At 47.3% G+C, this 19,306-nt stretch overlaps 1 protein-coding gene across 6 annotated transcripts in view; it reads left to right on the top strand.

The window, feature by feature from the left end:
• The window catches only part of THADA (THADA armadillo repeat containing), a 330,140-nt gene that overhangs the window by 279,580 nt on the left and 31,254 nt on the right, over positions 1 to 19,306 (top strand). For 4 of the 6 annotated variants that reach the window (XM_020878085.2, XM_070477517.1, XM_020878083.2 and 1 more), the window contains one exon: positions 445 to 576. In XM_020878085.2, the coding sequence (XP_020733744.2) occupies positions 445 to 576 (132 nt within the window). Of the gene's footprint in view, positions 1 to 444; positions 577 to 5,883; positions 6,218 to 6,896; positions 6,989 to 19,306 lie in introns of those variants that run through there. The other 2 variants (XM_070477519.1, XM_070477518.1) reach the window with 2 other exon arrangements.

Raw genomic sequence — 19,306 nt, 5'->3', positions numbered from 1 at the left:
TTTTTTCCAGTTCTTGCCCACCCTCCCCCCCAACCAAAGCATAATCTTGATTGAAACTTTGCTTTCGGAATTTATAAGTTCAAACAGTCACTCAGATCAACACTTGACTAGTTTCCCCAAAGCACTCTTGAGGCATAAAGTTTCATTCCTGAGAAATATGAGTCATTGTGGACAGCTAGGCCTGAGTCAGCCAGGCCATGTCTTCTCAGGGGGGCCTTGCCTGGGGCCGGTTACCTCCAAAAGCCTTTCCTATTCCAAAGGACATTTCCAAACCTGTCCCCTTAGGGTCCTTGCTGTTCCTGTTTTATCTGATGCTCAGGTCTCCCTTCCTTGCAATACCCACAAAAAAAGGAATACCTCATTCAGTACTGGATTTGAAGCAGTTATTTGTGCCAGCCTGTAGATTGCGTCCTAGGTAACCTGAATTCTTTTTGGCCTTCTTAGGACTGCAGGATACGCTTGCTCTCTGGAAGTGTGTCCTCACCCTCCTGCAGAGTGAGGAGCAAGTCGTCCGAGATGCAGCCACGGAAACTGTGATGACCGCCATGTCACAGGAAAACACTTGCCAGTCAACAGGTACCTTGTTCTTATCTCTCTTCAATGCCTCAGAGCTCTTAGACAGGAGTTGACACATTTTCTGTGAAGGGCCAGAGAGTGAATCTTTTAGGCCATTCAGGCTCTGTCTCAACTCTGCCATTTTAGTGGGAAAGCAGCCTAAGCAATAGGTAAACAAGTGAACATGACTGTGTTCCAATAAAGCTTCATTTACAAAAGCAGGTAGCTGCCCAGATTTGATTTGCTAGCCACAATTTGCTGCCACCTCCTCTAGGACATTATAGAGAAAAACTGCTCTCAAAGACAGATATCTATCGGTACCTTCTCTTGGTTACATGGTCATCCTTTTTAAATAAGGCCAAGTCTGGATTTTTGTGTGGTTGCATAATCCAGGAATTACAGATCCATCATTTGGTTCCTCCGTGCATTTCAAGTTGATCCTCCTCGTGTCTTGGCTCTTCATTTGGTGGTGACAGGAGGCCAGAGGGGAGTGGAAAGAGGAGCAGCCTAGATGAGTAGTTCTTGAGTTCATAACCACTCAGCTTATAATATGAGCTTTTTGAGAGCTCTGGGCCCTGGTTACCTGTATGTGAGGGCAAGTGCTGTGGAAGCAAAAGGGAACTCCAGGCTAAAGACAGAAAATGGACTGCTGGGTAGAAGGGACAGGGCTAAGTGGAATAGAAGCAAGGTCACACCTCTGAGCAAATGGCCATATGGGAAGGTGACTGCTCTGGTAGACTTGGATTACCTGCATTTGGGGCTAGATGTCAGGAAAGATCTCTGGGCCAGCCATCCCAAAGGGGAGAAGAATACCATTTTGAGATGGATAGTCACAAGCTGAGCAAGGAAGTTTACATTAATGGATAGCAGAATGGGAGGGGAAGCAGCCAGACAGTGTTGGTACCTGATTCGGGGTCCCTCATTCCCCTGGGTCACCTGATTTGGCCACCTGATTCGAAGAGCTGACTCATTTGAAAAGACCCTGATGCTGGGAAAGATTGAGGGCAGGAGGAGAAAGGGAGAAGGATGAGATGGTTGGATGGAATCACTGACTCAATGGACATGGGTTTGGGTGGACTCCGGGAGTTGGTGATGGACAGGGAGGCATGGTGTGCTGTGGTTCATGGGGTCGCAAAGAGTCGGACACAACTGAGCGACTGAACTGAACTGAACTGAACTGAATTCCCCTGGGAGCTTCTTCTGGAATGTGTGAACTTCCCCTATACCTGAGTCCTCTCTTATAATGGTCTGGTCACTTTTCTCTGCATATGTAGAGGAAGCTAGTGTGTTAGTAATCTCCCACGATACTACTGAAGTTTAGCCAGGATCAGCTTGGCCTCTCAGTGGGAAAACCTTCAGTTCGGCACTGCGAGCATTGTGCAAGCAGCCTTCTCCCATCCCTGTCCCAAGCTTTCAGAGCTCCTCATACCCAAAATTCTGCCATTAATGATTTATTCCTTTTTCAAATTACACATGTTCCTTAGAAGGATACATGGAGCACCCAGCGAGTGCTCAGTAAGCATTTGGTAGAATGTACTACTCATTAGATTACTGTAGGACCCTCTCACCAAAGATAGGAAAGATCATTTCATGCTGTAAGTGGACTTCTTCTCTCCTAATCTTTAGAATATTTGCCCTACTACTTTGATTTCTTTCCGAATTTTTCCAAGTTCATTACCATGTTCTCCCTCCTTCTGGTTTTTCTCAAGAAATAGAAATCAGTAATTATATATTCAGTGTCTTGCATGTACAGTTCCATGTATGAAAGCCTTGAAGGGTAAGTAATGTAAAAGGCTACTTGTCTTTGTATTCCCCATCTTGATCTATAAAAGACGATTTGAGGTGCGAAAAAAGACAAGAATCTAGAACGATTAAATATAGTATGTTACCCTGGACCAGATCCTGTACTGGAGGGGTGAAAAGCCGTACAGAAAGTGATTAGAATAGCTGACAACATTGAAATATTGTCTATAGATTAAAATCAATATTAAATTTCCTGAATCTGATAACCATACTATAGTTTCGTAAGAGTATTTTTATTCTTAGGAAATGCACATCTGAAATATTAAGGTGGAGAAGGGCACAGTGACTGCCACTTACTCTGAAATGGCTCAGAAAAAATAAAACTGTGTGTGTAAGTGTTAAACACAAGTAGTTGCTATACTTGCATCTTTTCTTTATGTTTAAAATTATTTCAAACTAAAATGTTTTTTTAAAAATCCAATTCCACAACTAGAAAAGACTAATACAGTATATATATTGATAGATCATCTGCTTGGTTATCGAGTATTCCACCCCCCAGTGTAACTTCTTTCACATAAATTATGTGAAAACATCCTGCCCCACCTCCACCTTTTTTAAAAACTCATTTTGAGTGAATTTTGCATCCAAAAACTCAAACCCAAGCCAGATTCCTCACATTCAAAGATCCTAGCAGCATGATGTCACTGTGTGAGGATATCGTTCACCTTGTCCCCGTGTGTTCCCTGTTCTGCCTGATAGCAATGCTTAGACAGAACCTCCATTAATGCAGCGTGGTTTTCTTAAAAAAAAAAAAAAAAAAATGCACATCTTTCTGCTTTAGATGGAAAGTAACTGAGGACTGGGCACCACCACCCTGATTTTTTACTCTAGTCAGTATTTAGCCAGCTGATTCACTAGAACAGTATTGTCTTGTTTTGACATCTCTCAAGGATACCAAGCAGTTGATGGTTAAGTTTTTACATTCCTTCAGCATACAGGGGTTTTCTAGCATATTCTGCTACTGGCTTGCTCTTTGGTGTTCCAAGTTAATTGCTACTACTGAGTCTTAAGTACATTGAAAAGGGTGGTGGTGGTTTAGTTGCTAAGTTGTGTCCAACTTTCGTCCCAGGGACTGTAGCCCACCAGACTCTTCTTTCCATGGTATTTCCTAGGCAAGAATCCTGAAGTGGGTTGGTTGCCATTTCCTTCTCCAGGGGGTCTTACTGACCTTGAAAATGTGCTCTGTGTGTTGTGCTTAGTCACTTAGTTTTGTCTGACTCTTTGCAACTGCAGCCAAGCTCCTCTGTCCATAGGGATGCTCCAGGCAAGAACACTGGAGTGGGTTGCCTTGCCCTCCTCCAGGGGATCTTCTCAACCCAGGGATCGAACCCCGGTCTCCTGCATTGCAGGCAGATTCGTTACCATCCGAGCCACCAGGGAATTTGAAAATACATGTACCTAATTTTGTCCTCAAATCAGTGGTTTAAATAGTGCCACAGTAAAATAATCATATTAAATGAGGCTAATATTTAATGGCTTCTTTGAGAAGGCTAAGTGTTAATTCTTCTCCTCTTAAGAAAGAAAGAAACCATGAGGAGTGCTTGCCGCTGAGATCTCATCCTTTAAGTGACGGCTGGATAGGGACAGAAGGAGCTCTGTGCTCATACTGACAGCCTGTTGGGGATGTGGAGAAGTTGGGGTGCATTTTGATTGTGGGGCCTGGGGAGGTTCCTCAGAGTGGAGCAGCCCAAAGCAAGGGATAAGCTGCACACAAATGAGAGCATCTCAGCATGGAAGAAAAAGCCAGAGCCAGACCTGAAGTTGAGGGCAACTTGAGAGCTTTCTAAGGAGCAGCTGGTGGATGTGTGTGGCCAGAACACAGGCTGAGGCCAGGGGAGTGGAGCAGAAATCCAAGCTAGAAAGGCAGGCGCGGCCACCACATATGGATGGCTTTGAATGCCAAGCCGAGGACCTCCTCCTATAGGTGAAGGGAGACTGGCGACGGTTCAGACAGAGGAGGAATGCTGCCAGGAATGTGGACCTGAGGACCTCTTTCTGGAAGCCTTGTGTGAGATGGATCAGGGCTGGAGACGCGTCAGTGGGGGTGAGACAGATCAGCTGGGAGCTGGTATCAAGCATCCTTGGGCTTCCCTAGTGGTTCAGACGGTAAAGAATCTGCCTGTGATGCCCAGGTTCAATCCCTGGGTTGGGAAGATCACCTGGAGAAGAGAATAGCAGCCCACTCCAGTATACTTGCCTGGAGAATCCCATGGACAGAGGAGCCTGGTGGGCTAAAGTCCTCATGAGCTGCCTTCAGCAGTGATGGGATGGAGAGAGTGTGGGGTAGACTCAAGAGGGTTTGGGGCTATGCTCGTGGGCGGTGGGAGAGAAGGGAAAGCGGAGATGACTTCAAGGCTTCAAACCTGGGAGGTGTCCAAGGGAGGTACCTGAACACGCCTCTGGCACTGTCAGAGCACTGGGAATGTAGTGTTCCAGGAAGTGAAACTGCCGGGAATCAGGAAAGGCATGTAGAGGCCACAGTCACCGTGATCTGGGACAGAGTATTCCTTAGGCCTTGGAGCATCGGCAATGGAAGATGAGAGGGCAGAGGGGGATCTTTATCTGCTGGAGGAACAGCGCGCACTGTTGGCTCTGTCCTTGCCTCCCCAGTACGCAGCGCAGTGCCCCTGGGAGGCCCAGCACTCCCATCACAGAGCAGCTGCTGGAACTGGTGGCTCTGGCTAGAAACCATGGAAGAGGCGTGCATGAGACCAGTCACTGTGCACACAGCTGCCTTGAGGTGGAAGTTTGTGGTGTGAATGAGTTAGTGATTCTGGAAGGCCTGGAGGAAATAACTTGGTGTTTAGATAGTTCTCGTGAGGGTGGATTTGTTGTTCACCTTGTTGCCTGCTGAGTTCCACTGTGCTCCAGCCCGTGCTCCACCCCACCCAGTCACCTGGAAAGTGGAACTCCTCGGCTATTAATAACACTCTGAGCACCCGTGAAGCTCCCTCAGCTTTGGACGTGAGGAAGCCCTATCAGTGGGACCTGCCCCACCGATCGCCTCCCCTCCCCTCCCCTCTCCACCAGTCACAGCGTGCTAAGAGGAACAGAAGAAGTGGCACGTGTGGTGTTTCTTGTGTGGGTGCATGCTAAGTCACTTCAGTCATGTCCCACTCTGCGACACCATGGGCTGTAGCCCAACAGGCTCCTCTATCCATGGGATTCTCTAGGCAAGAATACTGGAGTGGGTTGCCATGCCCTCCTCCCGGGAATCAAACTTGCGTCTCTTATATCTCCTGTGTTAGCAGGTGGGTTCTTTACCACTAGCACCACCTGGGAAGCCCTGAGACTCAAGAGGAGGGGATTGAAAGTCTCAGGAGGGAAGAGACAGTGTTCGGGCAGGACTACAGGTGGGGTTGTACCTCACTCCTGCCCCTGCTCTGACTTGACATCAAGCCCTGAAATGTTCTGGAAACTGCTCTCATGGCAGATACAGGAGACACTAAAGGCCATCGCCTGGCTGCTCCCACTTCCCGGGCTCTCTGCTTCCACCCGAGCAGCTCACTCACTTCTGTCTTACAGATTCATACCCCAGGATTTCACATCCGAACTCATTTGAACAAGTGCTTCCACATGAGGCAAAAACCCTAGCCTGGACACTATTTACATTGAAATCACTAGATTTGTGTGATTCTGCGCGAGGCAGAGCTCTCGGTAGAAGCAGCAGAGGAGGCGCTTGTGAAGATACAAACTTCAACAGCCTGTTCAGGAGAGGATGAAAGGCACCTTCAAAACAACACACCCAGAGGTGTAGAAGATGGCCCGAATTCAGCAATTTGAGGTTATCCCTTAACCTTTTAAAAAAATTCTATTGAAGTGTAGTTAATTTATAATGTATTAATTTCTTCCATACAACAAAGTGATTCAGTTATACATACATATATTCTTGTCATCTTCTTTTCCATTGTGGTTTATCACAGGTTTATATAGTAGAACCTTGATGTTTATCCATCCTGTATATGATAGTTTGCATTTGCATAGCCTTTCTCTTTTTGTAGAACCCTTTGTCTCTGTTACAAGGTCTATGCTGAGTCTCACTTGATACAGTAGCGTCGGACTTGAAAACTCTAGGATAAGAGGACAGAGGGTCTGACCTGAGGGGTGCTGCAGAGATGCCTGAATCTAGAGGCCTGAGGGGGGAACCCTGCATGCTCACCTTGCAGAGGGGGTGCTCACTGTGAGCTGAAGGAGATGCAGGGGCGGGGGGTGGGCTGTGGTGCTCAAGCATGCAGGGGGTTGACCTTCTGAAGCACCCTCCTCAGGCTCCTCACCTTCTCTGGCTCAGGATCTCCCTCTATCCCTCCTCTTCCAGCTTCAGCCAGGGAATGCCACCTGATTCAGAAGCCCTCCTTCCTTTCCTTGTTTCTGTTTATGAGATTCAAAAAAGCTTCTGATACCCAACAGTCTCTTTGGTTGATGCAGGAAAAGAAAGAAGCCAGTTAACAAGGAGGTCCAGACCTCAAACCACTGTCAGTGTTTAGGTTCAAGAATGATGACTTCATGGTAGAAACTTGTTTTTGTTTTTGTTTTTTTAGATATAATTAACATAAAAGGCAGAAACTTTCTTATGAAGAGAATGTTATAAAAGAATAAAGGACTTTTGGGAGAGAGAGACAGAGACAGAAAAGGAGAGAGAAGTGAGCACACATTTCCTTGTGGACATGAGCGATGGATGGTGCTTTTCCTTGGAGTACTGGCTCCAAGGAGTTCTCATCCCTCCCTTCCACCATGTCCCCACCCACAAAACAGTCATAGAATGCCTGCTCATTCTGCCAAATAGAAATGTTTAGGGGTGACACCCTAAATCCCACCTTCTCTGCAATGCCCCCCACCTTCCAAGATCTCCCCTTTTTCTGAACTCCTGTAGCAGTTTGGTTATAAACAGCCCTTGATTTTCTACTCTTTTATCATTTGCTCTTTCATACACTTTAGTTCTATCTTCCCAACTCGCCCATGAGTTTAGAGACTGTCTTCTGTTAGGTACACAGTAGGTACTCCGTTGGTGTTGATGGCTGATCTTCCACAATAGGCCGCCTACCAGTCGGTAGTTGAGTCAGCAGTCGTGAGTCCCCTGAGGATGTTAGAGCACCCTTTGAAGCAACAAAGCTCGAGAACAGGCAGACTGACCCTCCCTGCTAGGACTGGCCCATGGGGCCACGCATGGTGATGTTCATTGCTTCGAGCAATCTGGAGAGGCCGTCTTTGTGCATGACTCACTGTCTGGGGCTCGTGGGGTAAGAGTTGGCAGCCTCACTGGACTGTTTGGTCCTTCCTCACTCACACCTCTCGGGTCTGAGTCTTAGACTGCAAGGCCAGGGAGCCAGCCTGGGGACTGTGGGCCGTGGCCCTGGGATAACCAGGAAACAGTGCCGGCGCCTCCATGCTCTGCATGAGGGCCAAAGAAATCCTAGAACACTGATGGAGCTCAGCAGGAAGGCGGAAGAGTACAGACAGGAGCAGGATGTAGAAAACTTGAGACTCAGAGGTGAGAGAACTAGGCAGGAGGCAGGTGGCCATAGTCTGTTTTTTGGGCTAATTGGAAACAGTTACACAGCCAGGGCAAGGTGAGGAAGAAGAGAGCTGAGGCCTGGTCAGTTTCCCCCTAAACGTGTTCCTCCCCCGACCACACACACCCCACCCCTCACACACAGACACGCACACACTGTCATCACCACACAGAGCCCGAGGGACCGCATGAGAAGTGTGAACATGGCTCACACGCTCCAGCCCTTGAGCAAGCCGGGAGGGAGACCAGGTCACTGTGACATTGCACAACAGCCCTGCGGTGACCGCTCCGTCAGCAAAGCCTGAGGCCCAGGGGCTTCATGCTGAGTCACAGACAGTTCCATCCTGGAACGTCCGGAGCTGCCCCCCGGCCATGTGCCAGCGGAAGGCCCTGCTCTTTTCCCGGTTCCTGCAGGTTCGCGGGGTCCGGTCCTCTGGGTCTGGCCTCCTTTCTGCCTCGGCCTTCCAATAGCTTCTTTCCTCTTCTGCTCAGATACACTGTCTCCAAAGTGTCTCTTCTGTTCGGAGGCCCCGGAGACTGGCCCCAGCCTCCATTTTAAACGACCTTTAACCCCCAGGAGTGTCATTTCACATGCAGGTACCAAGTCCCTGTTTCTCGAGAACAGTGACCACCACCCTAGAATTCCCCTCATAGCTGCCTCCAAGCCTGACCTAAATGCCCCTGGGGACAAGCTAAACTTACTTGCCTCTCTCATTCCTTGTGCGTATTTTTAAGTTCTGAATTGTTTTCTCACTCCTCCTCTTACTCCTACATAGATAAACCACAGGTTTTTCTTTTACTATTTAAGTATGAGGCCAGAAGTGATGCCATCACGCATATTCATCCAACAAATATTTGCAAAGTGCCTGTCCACAAGGTCTGTTTCACGTGCCAGTTCAAGCCACTAGGATCTCTCACCTGGACACTGGCAAAAACTTCCAGCCAGGCCTTCCTGCCTCTGTTCTCATCTGCTGGCAGTCCACAGTCCCTGACGTTGTTGAAGGGCCCTTCTCAGGGAACAGATCAGAGGATGTTGCGCCCTCCTCAGACCTTCCCTTCCTTCTCAGAATAAAACCCCACTCCTGAAGTAACAGACAAAGCCCTCCCCAACCTCACCCCTACCTCTCTCTCCAGCCTCATCCCCTGTTAGGCCCTCTCCCTCTCTCTCTCAGCTCCAGCACCCTGGCCTCTTTGGGGGTCGTATGGCTCACCAAGCCTCAGGGCCTTTGCACTAGCTGGGCCCACTACTTGGAATGGTCTCCTCTGGTCCCACACAGCTGACTCCTTGTCTTGTCAATCTCAGCTTCAGTGTCGTGTCTGCAGAGATGCCTTGACCACCCCACCCAGTTTACAGTTTCCACTCAATCATTTGCTGATACTTCACCCTGCTGATTTTATTCTCTGCGTGGTTCTTGGACCGTCTTATTATTTTACTGTTTACTTTCCTTGTTATTTGTCTCTCTCCACCAGAATAAAGGGCTTCCCAGGTGGCGTCTCCTACACCAACGCAGGAGATGTAAGAGATGGGAGTTTGATCCCTGGGTTGGGAAGATCCCCTGAAGGAGGACAGGGCAACCCACTCCAATATTTTTGCCTGGAGAATCCCATGGACAGAGGAGCCTGGTGGGCTACAGTCCATAGGATCTCAAAGAGTGGGACATGACTGAAGCGACTTAGCATGCATGCACCAGAATAAAAATTCCAGGGATTTAGGATTTTTGCTTGCTTTGCTTGTTACTGTATTCCCAGAACCGGGTACATAATAGATGCTCAACAAAAATCACTCTTGATGATCAATGGAGTGGAGGGATGTACAATCACAGTAGTTAAACCCAACAGAGGTTAGTATTTTTAGAAACGACTTAAGGTAGAAGAGGTGGAGCTGTGTGGATGCTTGGCTGTGAAGTTGCCCTGAGATGTCGGGTCCTTGTTAGGGTGGGTTAACTCAGCCATAGTTAGACCCACCTCTTCTGCAGTGGCAGGTCCTGGATTAATTCCCCCTCTCCCTCCCATTCCATCCTGTCCTTTACTTGAGCAAGGGTTTCATCTGTGGGGGCCCCTGGGTCAAGCTTGGGGCTGGCCCTGGGAAGTGCCCAGCCAGGGAACACCTTTCAGTTGATCATCAGGCTCTGGTCAGTGGGCTAGTGCCAAATGAATCCATCTGGAAGGCAAACATTGGTGGCTGCAGCTCTGAGAATGATGGCCCCTTCTTCCTGGGGCCCTTGTCTGGCTGTGTAGGCCAGGGCAGGGTGGGTCAGCAGGGGAGGAGAACAATTCCCTCTGGAGGCTCCTTCATTTTATCTTTTGTGTTCTTCACAGCCACTCTGTGAAATAGTTCGCTCTCTTCTCCATTTTACTATCTTCTGAATTTCTCTGAAATTCAGAGAATTGAGGTAATGGACCCTGGGTCTGGTGGGAGATAAGTTTCAAGTTGGAGCTCAGGTTCCTGTGGTGACAAAGGCTTTGCACTCAACACTTCTTCTAAGACAGGAAAAGGAGTCTAGGCCGAGCCTCTAGGTTTGGAACCTAGGAGTTAATAGAAAGCGGGCATTGGGAGTCTTCTAAACTCACTGCTGTGTTTAAAAAAGAAGACGCTGGAATCATTACCCAGGAAAATGGACTGGAGACCCAAGACTTCAGATAAACAAAATTTGTCCTAGAAAAGGGAATGGAAGTTGTGGGGGCTAGGGCAGTTGCAGCCAGATGTGGCAGGAGGTCCTTGGTGAACGCTGAGTGTGTCCCCATTTTCCTGTCCTTCCTAGAGAAAAGGAATCACACAATCTGAGGGTTTTAGAGCCTCTACTTAACAGTTGGGGAAACTGAAGCCCAGGTAAATAAATGATTTCCCCAGTGTCACATAATTAGTAAGGAAATGAGGCCTAAAACACAGACCCCCGAGACACAGAAAAGCGCTTCTCTCCACTGCTCCCCAAGCCGTTATTAATTTATAGAAACAAAGTGACAGAAAATGTCATGTGCCCACTGAGAACAATCCAGACTTCTGGGTTGGAGAGAACCCACTGAGGGTAAGATTGATGCTGTCGCATAAGGCAGAGGAAATGGAAGGTTCCCTGGAAGAGAGAGCTTGGAGGAACTCCAGCATCACAGGGGTGGGAAGAACAGAGTGTTCTATGAAACCAGGCATCTCCCAGCAATAAAACCACACCCTGCCATCAGCCCTGAGATTCCACGGCCTTGCTCCCTCCCGGGCTTTCTCCCAGGGCCATCTGGATGTCCATCTATACTGTCAGTAGGTTCCAGGGAAGGAAACACAAGTTAGGAATGCAATGCTAACTCCCAAGCAGACCGCTGGCATTGCCTGGGCAGAGGGCAAGGGGAAATGGCTGTTGAAGCAAAGTAGCTGAGCAGGAATTAGTTCTGTATTTTCTCATTTATTCCTTCAAAACTAGCATGCTTGATCAAGGCAGGAGCCCCACACACCCACCCCAGGTTCAGTGGACTAACCTAGCAGAACCCCAGTTAGCACGTACCAAATGCCCTTCCCATCGTCGCTGTCCCAGGAAGCCTGGGCTCCTGACGTTCACCTGCGTCTCATTGAGTGCGTCACTGGCAGCCGCCCCACCTGATGTGCAGAAGCAGATGCAGACTAATGCTCCGGTCTTAAATCGGAGCAGGTTACCACCACCACGTGATACCCTGCCTCCACCTAGTTGCTAGGGTGATGGGATTGTTTCCATGATCTCCCAGTGACTAAGCCTCAGAGGGACAACAACCGGCTCCTCTAGAGGAAATGACGGGCATTTTTGCATCATTTTGCCTCCCCTGTTGCTGCTCATGGAAGCCAGCTCCTGGGGCACAAGGTGACAGCCCCACGGGTAATGATGAACCCACAGTCTGGGGCTCAGGCCATATGGTGCTGGTGTGGGTTTCATCTTCCCTCTTTGTCAGGGCGAGCCCAATGTCCTGTGATACTCATTCTCCTGCTCGTGGCCTCAGCTCTCCTCTTCTGTGCTTTCGTTCCCGACCTCAGGAGCCTCCACATTCCCCCGAGAGGCCATGTCAGGATATAAAGGTCCTGTGTGCATCCGTGTGTGCCTCTTCCGTTTTGAAACCTGGGCCAGTTTCATGAGTTGGGGTCCCTTCTCTGTCAGGGATGACCAGAGATGACCTGCATATCCATTTACCCCTGGGCTGCTTAGGATGACTGAGGCCAGCAGCACCCCCAGCCTCCACCCCAGCTTTGGGCCTAACTTCCACTCTGAGAGCACCGAGCCCCACCGAGTACTCTTACTGACAGACTTGCCAGAGGACATCTTCTTCTGGTCCCAGCAACCAAAGGATTGTCTAACACAAACTGTTACAACATAGCTACTGCCTGAAAAGTCACGTCTGGCCACCACGCTAGCCCCTCGTTTCTCAGCATCGTGTCAGACTTGTAAGGCCCTCATCCTGCCTGTGAAACCCTCAAGCCATGTTCTCAAGTCTCTCAGAGTGATAGCCTGGTCTTCCTTGACCCTGCTGCTCTTTTTTGACTTCTGGAATCCATGTAGCAGGAGCTGGTGTAGACAGAACAGAAGGGGAGGTGGCTCTGGTAGTGATAGGGCATCTCCAGGAGTGTTTTTACCTGTGTGCACAGGAAAGGTGTGTGTGTGTGTGTGTGTGTGTGTACCTTTAGATCATGTATGGGTTGGTGTGTTATAAACCCGTATGCCCCTCAAGGTGGCTCTTTGTAGACCGTACGCAGAAGCAGCTAGGAGGTAAGTGTATCGAGAGGAGTTCTGAGGAGAGTGGGATTCTAGGAGATTATGATCTGGCCAGTTTTCTGATGTATCAGGATTGAGGAAGGAGGAAGTGTTCCCACCATCATCTAAATGAGGAACTCCTCACTGTATTGCAGTAATTCAGCTTTTCCAAAGTGGTTTCTCGTGAGGCTTATCCACAGGAGTGAGGGTGAAAGCATCAGGTGAGAATCAGAGACAGAGGCTGGCCTTGCCGGCAGCTCACCTCCTCTGTCTTTTCCTCTCTCTCTTCATTTCCTTCTCTACCCTCCCCCCACCTTCAGCTGAAGTGCCCCAGTGACAGGAGCACAGTTCAAGATCTTAGTTTGGGGCCCATCTTAAAACGGACTTTCTAAAGTGTTTTCATGGGGTTTCAGACTGGAGACAGCTGATGTATTCACCAGGGTCTAGATTTGGCACCTGTAACAGACCCAAGTGAAAAGCAGCCTAAACGAGTGAGTGGCGTGTCTCTCCTTTCTCACAGAAAGGCTAGTGGACGGCTGTGAGGGTCCATCATCATCAGGGACCCACACCCCCTTTCTTGGTGCCCTGCCAGTGTCGGCCTCAGCTGTCCCTCTCCTGGTCCAAGACGGCAGTTCCGGCTCCCACTGCCACATCCGCCATCCAGTGAGCAGGAGAGAGGGAGTCACAGACACCACTTCCAGTGGCACCCCATCAGCCAGGACTTGGTCGTGTGCCACACGGCTCAGCATAAGAGGCTCGGAAATATGTCGCCTGTGCAGCTGGAAAGTCTGTTCCTATTTACGGAGGGGATGTTGATTTGGGGAGATGGGACCATCATGTCTCACCATTTCCCATCTTCTTGTTTTCATATAGATACTAATTACTGAGTTCCTGGAAAGTTCTGGCCACTTGCTAATCGCCAGGGACACAGACATAATTAAGATAGAGCCTCTGGCCTTAAGCTATTGGGAGTTTACCCTCTCAGGTGTTACTTACTTAAAATCAACAGGGTTTCCCTGTATTTGCATCCAAATTATTTTTTTAGCAGCTCATATGGCCAACTTTGTAAGAAAAGGAGGTTAATCAATAATCCACAGTAAGAATTTTAATCTACAATTTCTCACTGCCTTGATAAGTTTAATTGCTTATCTCTGTTACGTTTCTTAGGAACACACATCACCCAAATTGCGAACAAACTTTATTAGAAGGGAAGATTACAAACCTTGCAATGGCAATACCCGTAGCTAGAATTTACTGGAAAAGTATCTCTTTAATGGCGAAACCATACTTAGAAGAGACCCAAGAATGGGGAGTAGGGTAGAGAGTCCCAGGGTCATCTCTTTACATACATCTTGCCAATTCCCTCTGTGCTTTGGCCCATATTGGTCTTGTGCCTGTTGTTTAATTGCCAAGTCGTGTCTGACTCTTTGCAACCCATGGACTACAGCCCTCTAGGCTCCTCTGTCCATGGGATTCCCCAGGCAAGAATACTGGAGTGTGTTGTATGCCCTTATCTACCAACATAAATGGTAATGGTTCTATAAGGCCCAGCTCCAGGTCCTTCTTTCCCACAAAACCTTCCAGGCATTTGTATTCTCTTTCCTTTTGTCAGACTCACACTGCTAAGGTCTTCCATTGTTTCTTGGTTATGATCCCACCCACACCATAAACTTCTTAAGGTCAGGAGCCTTCATCAGAGCAAAAATGGGTAAACTTCTCGAGTCACTTGTGTCAGGCTGACATATCGTCCTAAAGCATGTTTTAGTTTTGGGGGGGTTTTTTTTTTTGAGAGAAATGAGGACACAAGATTTGAGGTGGGCAGCTCCCCATGGGTCAGAGTCACCTTCCCAGCCTCATGACAAGTCCAAGGGTTCCCAGTGATCCAAACAAGGCTCGGTCTTTAGATTAGGATTGATTGACAGGGGCTCCCCAAGCCATCCTGTCCCGTTAACACTAGAAAATGAAATTTCCCTGATCTTTTTCAAAGCCAGTCAAAGAACATAGTGGTTCTGCTTCAAAGTCACCAGTGTGTTACTTTTTTTTCAAAAGCAAAAGAAAAAAAAGTCAAATTCTTACCCTCTCCTCCTCCTTAATCCGTTCCAAATGAAAGCTTCGAGGAGGAAAACTCCCAGAACCTACTGTGTTCAGCAAATTGGTTTCTGCTGTGAAGCGAGGCTGGGCTGGGGAATGGAGTTAGGAAAATATATGGAACGTGACGTAAAAGATTCGCTTTGTGTTTGGAAAAGGATTCAGGTTGTTTTCAGGTTTTGAGTTACAGCTCCGGTGAGTTTGAAGAAACAGCATTGAGCGCCACCTCCACCCATGACCCTCACAGCCTTTGCGGGCTTTTCATTCGGCTTTTCCTACCTTGGCCATCCCAGTTCAAGATTCCTGGCTTCGCAGGCTGGCTGGGGAACCTTCCTTCATAAATAACTCCCCGGGAAGACAGGAGTGATAACAGACTTTAAGTGGGAGCTGAACTGCCTTGAGCACTTAGGAAAGGCCATGCAGAAGTCTGGTCCAGGAACTTTTCTTGCAAAGGCACGTGAGTGCTCTTCAAGTTTTCAGTTGGGTTACTCTAATTTTATTATTCCTCTAACCTCTCTAACCATCAGGGTGATTAAGGCTCTGATTGTGAGCCCTGTTTTTATTTTTCACACTCTATTTTTATACTTTGAAGCTGTGGTTATAAAATAGACACTCAGAATGTTGGCTCTGCACCCACAAGAGCCAGGAGGCTCTCCAGATGCATGGTGACAGAGTTGCTCCCAACAGGGCTCCTCCCCCAGCCCTGGCCTTTCAGGAAGGAACAGGGGACAGCAGTTGCTGGTAAGAGACTGGTTCTACCATGAGCAGAATTCTGACCTAGAATTTTACGTTTGACTCTGAGAAATTGGCAGGTATATTTTTCTAGTGGCTCCCCAAGTGCCCTTGGACAGCAGGAAAATCAAACCAGTCTATCCTAAAGGAAATCAACCCTGAGTATGCATTGGAAGGATGGATGCTGAAGCTGAAGCTGCAGTACTTTGGCCACCTGATGAGAAGATCTGACTCACTGGAAAAGACCCTGATGCTGGGAAAGCTTGAAGGCCAAAGTAGAAGAGGAAGCACAGGATGAGAGGGTTGACTTGCATCACCGATTCAATGGACGTGAGTTTTAGCAAACTCTGAGAAATAGTGCAGGACAGGAAAGCCTGGCGTGCTGCTGTCCATGGGATCACAAAGAGTTGGACACGACTGAGTGACTGAACAAAATGCACAACAATGGGGCAGAACTCTTAAAAGCAGAAGTTCCAGTTTCAGACAAAAGATTCATTTATCTTAATGTGGACAATTTTTCTGGCCCCCGTCTTCCTCACCATCTATGCAGGAGGTGTGAGCCTCAGAACACTTAGGTAAAGACAATAACAAAAAACAGCTTCATTTGTGTATCACTGCCATTAGCCAGAAATGGTTGTCAGTTCATGTCACTCTAGAACTCAGAGACCGGGCACAGGAAATCATCCCAAGTGCCAACCATCTTGTGTTCTCCTCTGCCAGTTCCAGCCCCTCCCTCCATCCTCTTGCCATCTTTTTCCCCAAGCTCCTCCCTACCCTGTCCTTCCTCCAACCAGAAAACATCCAGGAATCTCCTGACATTGTTTCCACCTTGGCTCCAAGCAACGCTGGGTCTTTTTGAACAGACTTGCCCATAAATCTTAGGTTGTTTTTCATCTTTGAAAAAGCCGCTTCTATCAGCAAGTCATTATTCACATGTCAGGAGCAGGGAAAAGTTCACTGAATTTCAAACTTTAATTTCTTTTCACTCCAGTTTACATCTACTCCCCAGAAACCACAGAATTTTTTTTTTTAATCAGTCCCAATAGCCAAGGTACCCCATGACACAGCCTGCTAGAACCAAGGCCAGCCACCTGGGTGTGGAGGAGGGCAGGGGATGGAAGAGCAAGCTTAGGTTTGCCTAAATGACAGTGGGCTGGCTCTAACCCATGGGGAAAAATAATTTTGGCTTCTCAGAGAACAAAAACTCACTGGTCTCACTTTAGAGTGATGGTTTGGAGAAACAGGTAACATAATGAAAAGCTCAACTTAGCTGTGACTATAAATTACAAATAGGCAATCCAGTATAATATAGCTAATGAGCTAGAATATACTTCACTTCCATGTTATAACAGCTAAAGGAAAGGTGAAGGGAGAGTGAATTTGGAGCCAATAGAGAAAAGAGGAAAGGAGGAAGAGAGAGAAGAGGAATGGGGCAAAGAAACCAACTCCCACACCAGAATCCAGCTCTTCCTGTCTTTCTGCTTTGTGATCCTCAGCAGGTTGACATTTGACCTCTTGCTGGTTGTCATGGTTACAGGATGATGTTTGAATCTCCAGATAGCTGCTCAACATTCTAGGTAGGAAGGAAGGAGCAAGAATATACAGTTTGCTTATCCCAAGGTTCTTTATCAGGAAGAAAAAAATGCTCCCAACCGCCTACCCCTAGTAGATCTCTCTGCATGTCTCCCTGACTAGATCTGGGAACATGGCCATCTGAGCTACCCAGGTAGGCCAAGAGAGGAAGAATCATGCAAAGGAGAATGAGATGGGGCTACATACATCACCTAGAGCTGCATGCATCACCTTCCATAACAGAATTGAATCTCTGTTAGCAAGGAAGAAGGGTGGTGGCTATTAGGTGGCTCCAGATGAGAACTCCGTATGTCCCCAGAAAGTGCCATAACACATTAGGAGACTGTAAGTGGTCCAGCATGAAAGTATGGGTAGGATGGGAGAGGAAGGACCAAAACTGGAGAGGTGAGGGCGAGATCTTCAAAGGCCAGGAATGCCCTGCTGATGAGTTGACTCTCTTACAAGAGTCTTCCCAGGTTCTAAGTAGGAAATTGAGACAATAATGAACATTATCCAGAAGAGGGAAGGAGGCACCAGTGCCCTCTAAAGCAGTGGTTTTCACACTTAACTATGTACACAGATGACCTCTGAGGATCTTGTGAAAATTAGCTTTTGATACAGTGGGTCTAGGATTCCACATTTTTTTCATAGATTCATGGAGGGTGTTGATGTGGCTCAAGAGACCATACTCAGAGCTGTAAAACCTGAAAAGGTTTTTCTTGAAAACATGTCCAGATGTATTTGTTAAGTGTTTTTAACATAACTGCTAATATAACTGAAATAAGAATTAAGACTCAAATCATTAAAGAAAAAAAAGACAGTTACTCTTAGATTTGAGTTTTCCTCCCCACCAAAAAGGCAGCATCTGATGTACTTTTTAGAAATCTGATATCTCCATGTAACAGAAAAACCAAACCGACCATGATTTGAACACAGTGGAAGTTCCTGTCTCTCTTGAGTTAAAGGGGTCCCCAGGGCATTGTCCAGACTGATTGGCAGCTCTCAGTCATGAGGGACCCCCTCTGACTTCTTCTGTCTTCCTGCTCCCCTCTCCTGACATGTGGCTTCCATCCTCAAGGTCACCTCTTGAGGTAGCTGCTGGAAGCCTCAGCCGTCCCATCCTCATTGCAAACGAGAAGAAAGGAAAGAACGAAGAGCAGTCAAGCACTCGCGCCCTCTCCCTCGTCAGGAGCCCTCCCAGAGTCCCTTAGAACACTCCTGTGGGCCTCTCACTGGCATTGATACTGTGGCCGTATTTAGCTGCACTGTGTGCAGAGAAGTGTTTTCTTTTGGCCTAGATGTATTACCTAGAGTTCTCTTACTGAGGAAGAAGGGAGTACCTCTAGCTGTGTCACTTTGACACAAGAGATACACCAAAAATGCCTTGGAATGGTTGAAAGTAGAGGGATGGACAGAACTATTCCAGGCAACCAAACAAAAGCAGAGGTGGCAATAGAGATAGGAGGCCAACTAAAGTTTGACAAAAAGTCGGAAGATGCTCGGGCTTCCCAGGTGGCTCAGTGGTTAAAAAAAAAGAATTCATCTGCCAGTGCAGGAGCCACGTGTTTGATTCCTGGGTCAGGAAGATGCCCTGGAGAAGAAAAGGGCAACCTACTCCAGTATTCTTGCCTGGGAAATCCCATGGACAGAAGAACCTGGTGGGCTATAGTCCATGGGGTTGCAAAGAGCCGGACACGACATAGCAACTGAACAACAGGAAAGTTGTCAGAAAGGGATGCCCTGGATAGTGATAAAACATGTAATGTACAAAGAAGATGTAACATGTATAAACGTTTGTGTGTCAGGCAAAATAACATCAAAATATATATTCCCTTCAAAAAAGACATGCTATAAGAAATATTAGGGAAAAAATTGTTAAAATTACAACCAAAGTAAGATACTTTAACTTTCCTTCCTCAGAATTTATGAAGTCAAGCAGATTAAATGTGAATAAGATTATAAAAGATTTGAATGCCATATTTAAAAGCTGGGTTATGTTGAATTTAGTAATCTGAGGGCAGAAAATAAGCATCCATTTCAAATCGCTACATAACATTTATAAAAGTTGATTATATTTTGAGTCATCAAGAAAATTTCAGTTCCATAAAGTAGGAACCTTTGTAGGCCGCATTCTGACCAAATTGCAAGCAAACTATAAATTTAAAATAAAAATACAACAGTAAAATACCACTTGCATATTTATACACCGTCTTGTAAATAAGTTATGCCAATGACATAAAAAAAATTAAAAACTCCTCTGAGGCAGAAACACTATTTGCCTTAGTTTATTTTTTAAATTTTTTGGCCTTGCCTCGAAGTATGTGGGACCCTAATTCCCCTACCA

Source organism: Odocoileus virginianus, chromosome 2, assembly GCF_023699985.2.
Source record: "Odocoileus virginianus isolate 20LAN1187 ecotype Illinois chromosome 2, Ovbor_1.2, whole genome shotgun sequence".
Classification (NCBI taxonomy): domain Eukaryota; kingdom Metazoa; phylum Chordata; class Mammalia; order Artiodactyla; family Cervidae; genus Odocoileus; species Odocoileus virginianus.
This window is presented reverse-complemented; position numbering and strand designations above follow the sequence as displayed.